Source organism: Maniola jurtina, chromosome Z (genome assembly GCF_905333055.1).
Source record: "Maniola jurtina chromosome Z, ilManJurt1.1, whole genome shotgun sequence".
Taxonomy (NCBI): Eukaryota; Metazoa; Arthropoda; class Insecta; order Lepidoptera; family Nymphalidae; genus Maniola; species Maniola jurtina.
Window position 1 is genome coordinate 11,603,630 of NC_060058.1, and position 12,818 is coordinate 11,616,447.

The 12,818-nt window shown below is 39.4% G+C and overlaps 1 protein-coding gene across 1 annotated transcript; it reads right to left on the reverse strand.

Annotated features, from left to right (window-relative positions):
* Nucleotides 1-6,508: 6,508 nt before the first annotated feature.
* LOC123880058 lies at nucleotides 6,509-11,204 on the reverse strand. The gene is made up of 3 exons (XM_045927945.1): nucleotides 10,995-11,204; nucleotides 8,089-8,240; nucleotides 6,509-7,098 (listed from the first exon to the last, which is right to left on the reverse strand). Exons 1-3 carry the CDS (start codon nucleotides 11,101-11,103, stop codon nucleotides 7,093-7,095), a joined length of 267 nt encoding a protein of 88 aa, XP_045783901.1. The 5' UTR covers nucleotides 11,104-11,204; the 3' UTR covers nucleotides 6,509-7,092.
* Nucleotides 11,205-12,818: the final 1,614 nt, after the last annotated feature.

Below are 12,818 nucleotides of genomic sequence, written 5' to 3' on the forward strand. Positions count from 1 at the left end.
ACCACTGCACCTTGCCACCTGGCACACTGAAATGCAACAAGTCAAAATTATAAGCACAAACAATATAAAACTTGGATGACCGAGGTTTGGTCTTCAACCCGCGGTGACTAAAGTCTTCAAACAGTGCGTGTCGCCAGTCATGACATATGAATCCGAGACAAGTCCATACTTGTCCATACGAGCGATAGAGAGAGCTATGCTTGGAGTTTTTCAACGGGATCAAATCAGAAATGTGGAGATCCGTAGGAGAACTAGAGTAACCGACATAGCTCAGCGGCTGGCGAAGCTTAAGTGGTAATGGGCGGGGCAGATAGTTCGAAAAACTAATAGACGTTAGGACCCCAAGGTTCTGAAATGGCAACCTCCCAGCGGCAAGCGGAGTTAGAAGATAGCCGACATGAGGCAGATTCACGCACACGAGTAGGTTCCTACAAGAGACCCGTGTCCAGCAGACGACGTCTAGCAATCGTTGATGATGATGATGATGACCGAGGCTCGCTCGACATGTTTCATTGTATCGTGGGAATGTGATCATTTCCCGCAGCAAAGTCGCAAGAAAGGGATGACGTCTATCAAGAATAATATGGAAAGTGAAACATTATCAAAAATACATTCAAATTTCAAATCGTTTTCGAGCAGTTTCCGAAAAACTAACTAGATATAGTATAACCGACTCGGACTGACGGTGCTGCGGCCCTACACCCTGGCACAGGTACTCTTACATATTTTAGTTTGCTTATTATATTTAGCCTTGACAGCCTCACGCGGTGGTACCTAAGATGATGATGTTAACTTATAGCCGTAGTTGGTTTCCTGACTTTGTCGGTAAGTACGGTTGGCTTGACTAAATGTAGAGTGATAAGAGTGACTATAATGACGAGAGCTCCTGTGTTCCGTATCGCGGCACGGCACGGCGCCGCCGGGCATACTCGCTCGTGTGGTTTCATAATGAACGCGCCTGCGGCCGTTTCCTTCATACATAATGATGTATTTATATAGCATGTGCCTACATGGTCACCGAACTGCCGATGCAATTCGCTACATTTCTAGAGACTATTAATGTTATGTCTTAAACACTTATAGGCGCAGGACAGAAGACTACAGAACAGCTGAAACGGAAACTTACGGGAAAATCTTTCTAAAAATTGTTTAACAGATTTCACGAGACGTAACATAGCTTGCAGGTCGGTTTTACCATTCACGAACTGACGGTACGAATGTCTCTCTATTACAGATGTCTGTATAACAAATATCCGGTTCACCGATCAAGTATCGAGTGGGGTGTCAAATGAAAGAAGAGAAAATTCTGAATTCAAAAATATAAATGTACTACAACATTAAAATATACCAAGCGACAGAAAATAGTAGATTGTATCATAAGGGAGCAAAATAATATTTTTATGACGAGGGTGGTTTTTTGAATCCAGAGCGTAGCGAGGGATTCTTTAGTACAATCCTGAAGTACGTTCAGGATTGTACGTATTGTTGCTGTACTGACGAGGGATTCAAAGTATGTAAATAGTAAAAGTAAATAATAAAACAATTTTATTTTAATATTAGCGTCAGCGTTTATTAAGACGATCGCACTCGGGTTTTAGTTTTCAACTTTATTCAAAGAAAAATTTGTATTTATCCAATTGAAGTATCAATACCTCACTATCCATTCATTTATTTTGATTCTTAGATCTGATTCTGAACTATACCAGTCTATGAAGGCATTTTGAAATACAGTTTGTATGAAAGTATTACTATAATTGTTTACCTAAAAGATTTATTCGTTTCAGGACTTTTTTGTGTAAATAATAGGTAGAGGCTCATACGGCGTCGAAGTTATGAGTTCTCCGCCTCTATCGTCTATAACTCAATGGTTAAAACCGTATAATATAAGCTGCAAAGCTTTTGAAGCGCGCTCAGGCCCCGGGGCTTTCGAATAACAGGCTTGCGCCGGCGGCGACGCGGGCGGAGCGCCCGGGGTCGGCAGCGCTCGAGCGCGACGCCCGGGGCGATTTCGGCTCAATGTAATGACCTGTTTTTAACCAACTTGAAAATGGAGGAGGTTAACACTTCTACTTCAAAGTGTGTATGAACGTAGGTACCTATGTATCTGTTCCGCCGCAGCGCCTCATTGTGATTATGCACTAATTCTGTATAGATAATTCATTGCATGTGCTTTTACGGCAGGTGTCTTTCTTGTAATACACGTCAAAATAATTATATGAACTAGTCGGCCGTTGTTCGCCTAAGAGACACGTACAGACCGATTATTACAGCAGCTAATATCTAGAGTTAGTGTTTTATTTGCCCCAAAGTATATCTTAATTTACAGTATCTATTTATACCTACATATTATTATGTCAGTATTATAGGTATTTATAGGTACGTACTACGTAGTCGTTGTCGACTGAACCGATTTGGAAATTTACTTTTGTACTTGATAGGTAATGTGCCGAATGTCTTCATAGTGGTATTTACTACCTAATGCTTCATGACTACAATTTAAATCCCGATGAAATACTCATTAAACAAACTTCTTATCAAATTCTTCTTCTCTCTGGGCTGGTTTCCGCACTTAAACGTTTCCGTCTGTTGTGCGTGTTCTTATCAAATATAACTTACATTAATTTACAAAATGTTGTCCAGTACAAAATTCCCGTCTCTTTGTTTAAAACCTTTTATTTCGAACTAGCTAGCTGACGCGACTTCGTCCGCGCGATTTAGGTTTATATAAAATCTCTTTCCGGAATAAACAATAGTCTCTCTAGCTCTTTAACTACAGGTATATTGTCCATACTGGGATATCTTATATCCATTAAGTACATGATATTATAAGTCATAGGTATGTGTTGATGCAAAGAATCCGTACTAAATTATAAATGCAAAAGTGAGTCTGTCTCTTCTGAGAAATAAACTTTTTAAACCTAAGCATACATTCCATCGATTCATTTAACCAATTTATATGAAATTTGGTTCAGAGGTAGCTTGCGTCCCGGAAATTGACGTATGCCTAGTAGGAAACTTTTTATCTTGGAAAATCAAAGCGTCCCCACGGGAAGGCGAAGTCTCGAAAATCGTCTAGTTTTGGAATATAATACAGACTAGCACTACAGACCACGGCGGAATCGCCGCGGGCAGAGCGCCGTTCCTTTTTAACCAACTTCGAAAAAAGGAGGAGGCTGTCAATTCGTCGAAATTTTTTTTTTTTAATGTATGTTACCCGATTACTCTAAGATGCCTGGACCGATTTGCAAATTATTTTTTTTAGTTTGAAAGGGTATACTTTGCAGGTGGTCCCACTTAAATTTGGTGAAGATCTGATGAATATCTCAGGAGATGGAGAACAGAACTCCTCAATGGATAGCTCGCGATCAGTGTAATAGCTTAGTAAACAGTAGGGTTTTAACTGGGCATAGCATACTATAGTACAGTGGGGCCACTAAAAATTGTGAAAGAAAAAATTTTCAAAAGATAAATAAAACCGACTTCAAAAACCACAAACACTAAAAAGTAAAAAATATTTTTTGTTTCTACACGTGTAATGTATGTATGAAGTCGAGCGAGCATAATAAAAGAAACTAGAAATCCAAGTGTAAAGCTCGCCCGACTTCATACGTACATTACACGTGTAGAAACAAAAAATATTTTTTACTTTTTAGTGTTTGTGGTTTTTGAAGTCGGTTTTATTTTTCTTTTATTCTATCTATACCTAGTTTACATTGAGCGCCTTTGCACGTACCAAAGTATGCCGAGCAGTTCAACGAGCCGACAGCTGCGTTGCTGGGCTTATCATCGGACTCCAATGAAGGTAGCGAGAAACTCATCAATGAGGCTGAAATCTATAAAGCGTACTTTGACTTTGCTCAGTCTTTGATACTGTTAAAACGAGATAGATTTATGGCAGCTATATAACGCTGTCTCGTTTTAAAAGTGTCTTAAGTCCGAGCAAAGTCAAAGTGCGCTCTACAGATTTCAGCGTAAGTCTTTTCCAAAGTACTTATTCTCAAGTTAAACGTCCATAGCTCAACGGTTATAGGAGCGCACTGAAACCCGAAAGGTCGTTGGTTCAAACCCCACCCGTGGCACTATTGTCGTACCCACTCCTAAGCACAAGTTTTACGCTTAGTTGGAGGGGAAAGGGGAATGTTAGTCATGATTAAAAAGGTTAATATTTAAAACAAAGTAGAACCCAAGACCTTTCGTCTGTCTACGAGGGCGGCATTTCTCTGCGCTGCCCGCGGCCCCGGCCGACGCGAGCTAACGCATCGCTACGGGCACACGGAATATCACAGTTGAACGATCACACAGTAAAGAAACTTCACTATGTAATACCACTTAATGTAGTTGTAAGATTTATTCTTTGCTAAACTATAACGCTCTTGGCAATAGCGTTGAAGCTTTTCTTGTTTTCATCATTCGGTAGGTCTGTCAGCGTCGTCCTGGATCCCCCGACTGTACACTAGCTAGGCCACGTCGGATGGGAGCTACAGAGGGCCGCGGGCGACGCTGCGCCTCCAGCCCTCGTCCATAGAACAATCACTCCGAAAATTATTTTGTATTCGCCTCCAGCGGTTCCACTTTGAGGGCTCCTCGCTGCGTGTAAATATGTATAAGGTAGGTGTTCTAAATGAAAATTACGTTGCCAGATCCTTGCTTTATATACCTACTAGGAACACATTTGTTTTATATACTAGAAACGTTTCAAAGTCAAAGCCATTTATTTAAAATAGTTAGGTACACTGTTTGATTATCGTTGTTGAATCCCAAAGTTGAAATTTAAATAAAACATGAAGAACGTTAATAAGCCTAAGTACTTACATACAATTTTAATAATTACTTAACCTAATAACAAAGAAACAAACAAACATACAGACTGATGAAGACACCTAACTACTCCTTGCGTTGCGCGTCGCGTTATAAAACATATTTATTTCACACACCTATAATAATATAATATTTAGTATATATACATAATTACATATATGTATGTGTAATATGTTATTGAATGAGTAATCAGTCGCATAGCTTTCGCAGTAATATTTGAAATAAATAATAAGTAAATAAGTATTTTTTTATTGAAAAAAAAAATATTTTCATCATCATTATAAACTTGTCTCATCTTGAAAGAGGTCACATAAAATATTACAATAATATTTTTCAGTAATAACTCCATTAATTTAAAAATACCAGTAATAGCGCCATTGAATAAAATATCACAAAAATTGTAGCTATGAAAACATTAAAAAGACCTTTTAAATTATAATTTACACGTTTTTAAATCAAACATTGTAGTGATCTCGTAAAGGAACAAAAAACTTACCAATATTTGAGTTCCGACGCGTCCGGTGCTCACTTGGAGGTCCCGCGAACTACGCCGGTCCCCTGCCGGTGTTGCCACTGGCTGCATTTGGGGATAACGTACACAACTCAAAAATTGCCGTATGGCTATTTGACTAAAAGTAATCGTAATCGTATATCGAAAAGTCTCGCCTTATTTGCTCTATTATGTTTCACGGCATTGTACGGGAACAGTACTTTTGACATGACCCTTGGCATATTATGGTATCTCCTTATACCTACGCGTAATAACTTACCGATGCCATAGGTGGCCATAGCCCGTAGGGCATGGGCGATATACCCAGGTGCTCGTAATTTGTAATAATATAAACAATCAATACCTAGTCTCTTATTGGAATGCTAACAGTCACAGCTTAACATTTACTTTCCGCTGATTTCACGCTGCTATTTGATATGATGGAATTACTGTATTATAGCACACCGCAGCTCAGTAGGTAATCAGTTGATTGTGCGATTTGAAGGCCTACAATAGGTACTTACCATTCGAAGCGGCAATTACTTTACATCTGGCAACCCTGTCCAACCAAAGCGCTCGCCACTCCTCCCGGTGTTAGCAGAGGCCCTATCTTAGCCTGCCTGCCTGTGCCTGGCGAGTGCTTTGGCAAAAGTCTAGGATGTCTTTATGGTCCAGGTTCATTAATCTAAGAGGGCGTGCAAAGGAAAAACGTCGCTGTTTAACATTTTCATACATTTGGCAGTTTTTCGATGGTTTGAGAATATTATGGAAAACTGTCAGCGTGCGATCCGTCACATGTTACCTTCATCGTTAAAGCAGGGGATATTTAAATTGCTTTTAACGCACTTTACGTGTATAAATTTGAAAAGTTTGAGATGCGTGCTCGGAATCAAACTCCCGACCTCTCGAATAGAACGCCAACGTCTTAAATACTAGGCCATCGCCGTTTCAATAAGATATACGCGTACCTATCGAATTGAATGTGGTCGCTACATTACCAACTAACTTGAACAAAACGTACATGATGCACAAAGGGCTTAATAGGTAAATGTATATTTTTATTCTTAAAATTTTTGTTTATTTTAGATCATAAATACCAAATTTACTTCAGCTCAAAAGGTAGGTAATTACTTAACACTTTTGGAAAATTTTCAGTTAATTATGTGCTATGGGTACTGGGTAGGCTAGTGAAACAGCCTGCCAACAAGGCATTTTTTTATTTATATGCAAATTGAAAGATAATAGAAATTATTTCGTCAAGATTTCAGCTTTTAGCGACAGCATATTTTGACAGTCATATAATATGAAAGTACACGATTTTTGAAATCGTTTCAGCTACCAATTTACACTCATAATTAAATTATTAATTAATCATCTTTTTAAAACAAAACATGACATAATTAAGTACTGATTTAATAAATAAAATATTAATAAATCAGAATAGCTTAGAGCATAACAACATATTTACTTAAGTATAAGTGCTTATATAATTATTATAATAAATAGATAACTTTACAGGGTCGCTTTCATCTTAAAACCTATGTCAAGTTTAACTTTCTTAAATATAAGGTACTTTGTAAGTAAGGCGATCGTAAGACGGGCCGCGAGAGGCGATGCCGAGATACTGAGGACGCCGATGACGTCAGAAGTGGGATCCTGCCGCATCAAGCCTCCTATACCGGGTACATACTACAGCAGGATGTCACGAGCGTAGTGAGTGCGCGGCTCCGGCGGCTCTGGTGCGATCTCCTCGAGGCGGAGTTCAGATCGATGCTGTGTTGTTGTTAGTTCTGAAATAAGAATAATTTACATACAAAAATAAGTATGGTGCAGTGTGGGACAACCTCCAACCCGCTGGACTAACGACCTTATGAGGATAGCGGGAAGTGGGTGGATGAGGAAGACGGAGGATCATGTGTGGTGGCACGCTCTTCGGAAGGCCTAAGTTCAGTAGTTGACGCAACAGGCTGATTGATTGATACAAAAATATTGTGTTAAGAATTACTTAAATGGAAATTGAATCATAGATACGGGCATCCAACTTTTAGCTGATACTCAATATTTACTGATTAAAGGATATTTTCAAATCCCGTAGGTACTCTTTGATTTACGGATCAAAGTATTTTATCACCCACCGCTGCGACCATTTTACTGGTGAAATCTTAGTGACATCGGAAAACTTCATCAAGATCGGCTCAACGGTTGAGCCGTGAAAGGTAACAGTCAGACAGACACACTTTCTAATTCATGACATTAGTGCTCACTACTGGAGTAAACTCAGCTATTCAGCTTTTAAAATGCATTTCTCCAAGTGTAAAATGTAATTACTTCAAACAGAATTTTTAAGATAACTACTTATAAACTTTACATACGTTATTAAAAAAAAAATACTTTCGACGTGACTTAGCAGATTACTTGAGAGTAACTCAGATCTTTTTCAGACGGAAGTAACGTCCATAGGTCGCTTCCGCTGAAAATGGCTGCCAAGCAGATCTGTTGTTTTAAGGCCACCATCTTTTATCAAAGTGATAGGTACCGAGAAGTGCCACACATTTAAAAACTGTATTTTTATTACTAGATCATATTATAATAAAAAAATGCTGACTTATTTTCAAAAAAAATTAATCCCACCCGCATTTAATTTTACTTCAACCATAATATTATGGTTCCATAGAAAACACTTCGTGTGGTAAAGATAGTTCTGTGAAGGGCACACGAAACGTCAGCCTCGTCACAGCACGGACATACAACTCCCCCGTGGGATGACAGTTGACACTCACATAGCAACAGCCGATCCCCATGTGCTTCTGCTCGGGGCACAGGTCGGCCTGGATGCGCACCCAGTTGCCGGGCTCGCAGTCCTCGCTGCGCATGCACATGCCGCCCTGCAGCGCGCACGGCTCCTCCAGCGAGATGATAGTGATCGTGTCTACTGGAATTATGGAAATATATTGCTAATTAATAAAAATAGGTATATAATACTTCCTCACATCGTAGTGGGAACTATTTGACTATTCAGGATAAATTTTATCGTATGTATGTAGAACTTTCATATAGACACATCTAATTATGCATCTAATCAAGAATAAACTTGACGAATTATAATCAACAGTTCATGGAAAGATCAATCTCTACGGAAATCTGCGAAAACTTTTAAACTGCTTCAACAAAAATTACTGTAGATTAATTAGAACAGGTTCAACTTTTCCTCAAATCGACAGTGAAAGGGTGGAAGTTTTTACATCCATCTAACTTACAAAAAATCATAGCATCTCTGGACTCCAAGAAAGTTCCCGACGAAGAATCACGTTAATTATTAACGTGATCACCCTTCAGAAATTTAAGGAACATTCTACAACAAAAAGTGTGAAACTTTGGCAAACCTATTCATTCGTATGCTTCAACTACGACACAAAAGTCCCTTTCGCGATATCTGGAAAATTAGCCAAATCCCCACTTAACTCCATGAACCCACCTTTTAGCGATTTATGTTCTACCATAGGTATGGCAAGTAATATTCCGGACTAGACTAAAAGACGCTTCATCAGAAAGTAATGTAATTCAGGACAACATCGACAAGATCATGAAACTTCTTCAAAACGTATATGTCCGGACTCCGGCGTCATTTTTGCCATGTGACATGGCGATGGTTGTGGCGCGTCTGAAAGGAGCTTTACAGTGCAAATAAACTGACGCAATTAGATGCAATGTCGCGGGGAAAGTTTATGATACAGAATTAGGTCATTTTAAAAATAGATACTAAGGAGCACAAATATTTATAGATACCACACAGATTTTCTCTAACGAGTAGGACATCGTTCATTAACAAACAAGCACCTACCGAATACCTATTTATACTTTTGTTTTCAATTTGATACGGCTAACTAATGTTTGGGTTGGCGTCAGTCCGTCTGTCTGTCAACTCTATCACTGTCAGTTCAACATTTAATAATGAACACTGTTAGAAAAGTTCTAGTGAATATTACTACTTTATATTAAAAACCGGTCAAGTGTGAGTCGGGCCTCGCTCTTTTAGGGTTCCGTACATAATTATGAACATCGTATTTTTGGGCGTATGAAATATTTCTTTTCTGAGCTAGAACATCGCAATGTAGGTACCGCAAATGAAAAATCCAAAAAATATTTGTTTGTTTTGGTCACAGCTTACAAACTATTTTATAAATCGTTGTTCTCAGTATTTATTGTTTAACTACCTATAGTATTTGGTACATACCTAATATACCAAAATTTCATATTCGGACTAACTAGTTTCGTTTCTGAGATAGACCCCGTCACAAAAATGGTCTAGAATTGTCAATTTTAACGCCCCCCATTTCCTTAATAAACATTATATTCGTATGTACTCTAATCAATGAGCTCTAAACAATAATATCCCACATGCTCCTTTTTCATTAATGGGAGCCCCCTGAAAAATAATTTAATTGAAGTTCTAATTCAATATTTGGTTTTGAGTCAACGTTCTACACCAAATACCAAAATTTCACGTAGGTATGTAACTCATTTAGTCTACGAGCTTAGAGATCTGTGACACGCGGACAGACAGCCAGATGTGTGATGTCTGAACAATGTCAATCAGCGTTTGGTATTTTGCAAACTAACGGAATATATTTTTAACAAACTAAAGATATTTGAAACAATTAGTAGTAGGTAAGTGTGGTCTGCCATAAACCCAATCGTTTTGATGAACCGAGTTTATAATTTACCTATTATTTTATATATCTGTACCTACAGATAATCGAGAGATAAATCGATATCTGGCTTAGTTTAAAACTAGGAAAACTATTAATATGATAACAGGCATAAGTTTATAATATGAAGAAGCGCAAGAGAAGTATAAACCTACCTACACTAAAACGTAGAGACGATTATGTATGAAAAGTCTTTACTCTTAGGACAGTAATCGCTCACGTGATGCAGATAATTCTAGAGAACAAACAACGGAACCAACAGTGGCCCATGTGCCTTCGAGTCGTGAGATAAAGTGGTTCCAATAAAAACGAATGTAGATGTTAGATAGGCCGTACGTAGGGGAAGTACAGATTGACGCCAAGTCTCGAAGCTTACTCTACATCACAGAGTTCCACCAGTTGCACTCAGAAACTTGCCGAACGACGCCCAAGCCATAGTTTTTTAACCAAAATGTAGGGTTTGTAGAACCAGAGCTTGTAAGTAGAGTTATTAGTTATTCTAAATGTGATACAGTCAAGAACACTTACGAGCTATATACTTTGGACTAGGGACAGGTCCCATGGGGAGCTCAAATCTAAGCTAAGCTAGGGGCTTGGCTCTACTAGAGATCTCATAATTTTTTAACAGTGACAGCATTATGAACTTGTGAGTCTTGGGAACCTTTACATGAAATGTTTAAGGAATAGTTTTTGTTACCTAACTTTAGCGGTCCCACGACGCAACGAGCGCTTGGATAAAAACTTAACTATTTATACTATTCTTAAGGAGCCCATATACATACTTACCTATTATTTTTTACTTTTAAGAGGGTTTTGTGTCGGGGGTTTTTTAAATTTTTAATTTAATTTTTATACATAATCTTTTCATGTTATAATAAAAATGAAATATTACTTATCTGTGTAAAAAAAAATCGCAAGCAAACCTAATAAAATAAAAATAAAGTTCACATGTCCAGGTAGACAGAGAAGCTACTTACGTGTGGAGGGTGACCTCCGCGTGCGCTGGGGCCTCTGCCAAGGGCCCCCGACTACTAGAGGCACCAGCACGATCAGCACGGCGCAACGGAGCACTGTTCTGTGGAACATTGTGAGCGGTTGGATGGCAGCGCAGTGACAGCGTCGCGGGTTGAGGTGCGTGTGCGCGCGCCGCGCGCCGCGCCTTTATATATAGGCCCTTGTTGATAAACAACGGGCTTGTGTATGCGCGAAATTAGAATTACCGGCGGTTTATATCTACTTGCTGGTGTAGGGGCGAGCCACCCGCAGCGGCTGAAGAGTCCCCGGCCTCTCTGTGCCCAGGGTCCTGATCTTATGTACCTACCTATGTCTGTTTGTATTGTCTTGTCTGGTGGTTAGCGTGTGAATGTCTGACTGCAGCTGACGAAGTCCTGGGTATCAGAAGTATGTATGAGTGAATGAATGAAGAAATTTTCTGTACCCCAGATAGCGTAACACCGTCATTCTTGCGGCCAGCCAATTCATTCGCTCGGGTTGTGGTCATTGACTGCTTACTTTAAAGCACTCAATGTACATCGATAAATCCCGTCCATCTCAAAAGATCTTCCAATGAGACGAATCTGACGGATTATTGTTTTGAATGAAAAAGAAGTACTCAGTGCCTGACACTGAGTGATAGCCACCGAGTTCATTTGACATTATTTGGTTTTACATTGCTGCTTTATTGAGTGATATTAAAATAATTAATTTTCTTAGAAAACTTTCGATGGATTGAAAGTACTTAACTACATGTAAAACGAGCGGGGTGGCATCATTCAGTGTTAGGCACTGAGTTAGCGAATCAGAAGCCAAGAGTGATAGATACTTACTACATCATCATCGTCATCACAATCGACCCATTGTCGGCTCACTGCCAGAGCACGCGTCTCCTCTCAGAGTAAGAACGGGTTTGGCCGGCGCGTTAGTCTGCCGCGCTGACCGAGTGCGGATTGGCGGACTACATACTTACTACTAGAATTAATTAAAATCAGTGTTTTTCAGAAAAATGGTACTTAATAGGTACTGTTTTAGGAATTCCCCACCGACAGAGTTTTAAATAGGGATCGAAAGATTTATCATATTTATACCTACAAATGTTAACATTTTTGGAAATGCCACCTCTCACAATTTTCAAAAATTCCACTCGAATGAAGCCGGGATGGGTCCGCTAGTATTACATAACATGAATAATTAAATGATGTCACCTCAGCCTTATCTGCCCGCAATTTCTATTGGAAGTTCGTGATAATAATGTGTATAAGTATAGTATGACGATCGTTCCCTGAATCTGTTCTTGACCTTGCTAGTGTTTGCTGGCGGCGCGTCGTGACCGCTGACCCGGGACCTGCCCAATCAGCTGCACCGGTCGAGCTCCCGACCTCAGCCACGCCATTGTGAACCGAGAGCCCAACACTTAAAGCCGCTTTTATTTATCTTCCACATTATCTCTAGCGTGCCAAATAATTGAAACATAACAATGTCGTATTTCGCCTTCCAGGAAATTCAATACGTTCATTTTGGGTTTTACCTAACTGTCTTACTTAGAAGTTAAAATCCCAATCGGATGATGGAATAAACAAAAATAAATACCTAACCTAGTGGTGAAGAAACGTGCATGCTTGAGTGTTCTCCAAGGTGTGTGAAGTCTGCCGATCCGCACTATCGTCAGATTATCTGAGAGGAGACCCGTGCTCTGTAGTGAGCCGGCCACGGGTCGATCGTGATGACCTTATACGAGCTCCGTTTGGCGGTTTTTAACCGACTTAAAAAAAGGAGGAGGTTCTCAATTCGTCGGAATCTTTTTT

Excerpts from the sequence above, each read along its gene's own strand:
- LOC123880058 (XM_045927945.1), bottom strand. The coding sequence starts at position 11,103 with ATGTTCCACAGAACAGTGCTCCGTTGCGCCGTGCTGATCGTGCTGGTG. Across the intron at positions 8,241-10,994 it reads GCGGAGGTCACCCTCCACAC|TAGACACGATCACTATCATC; the intron begins GTAAGTAGCTTC and ends CCATAATTCCAG.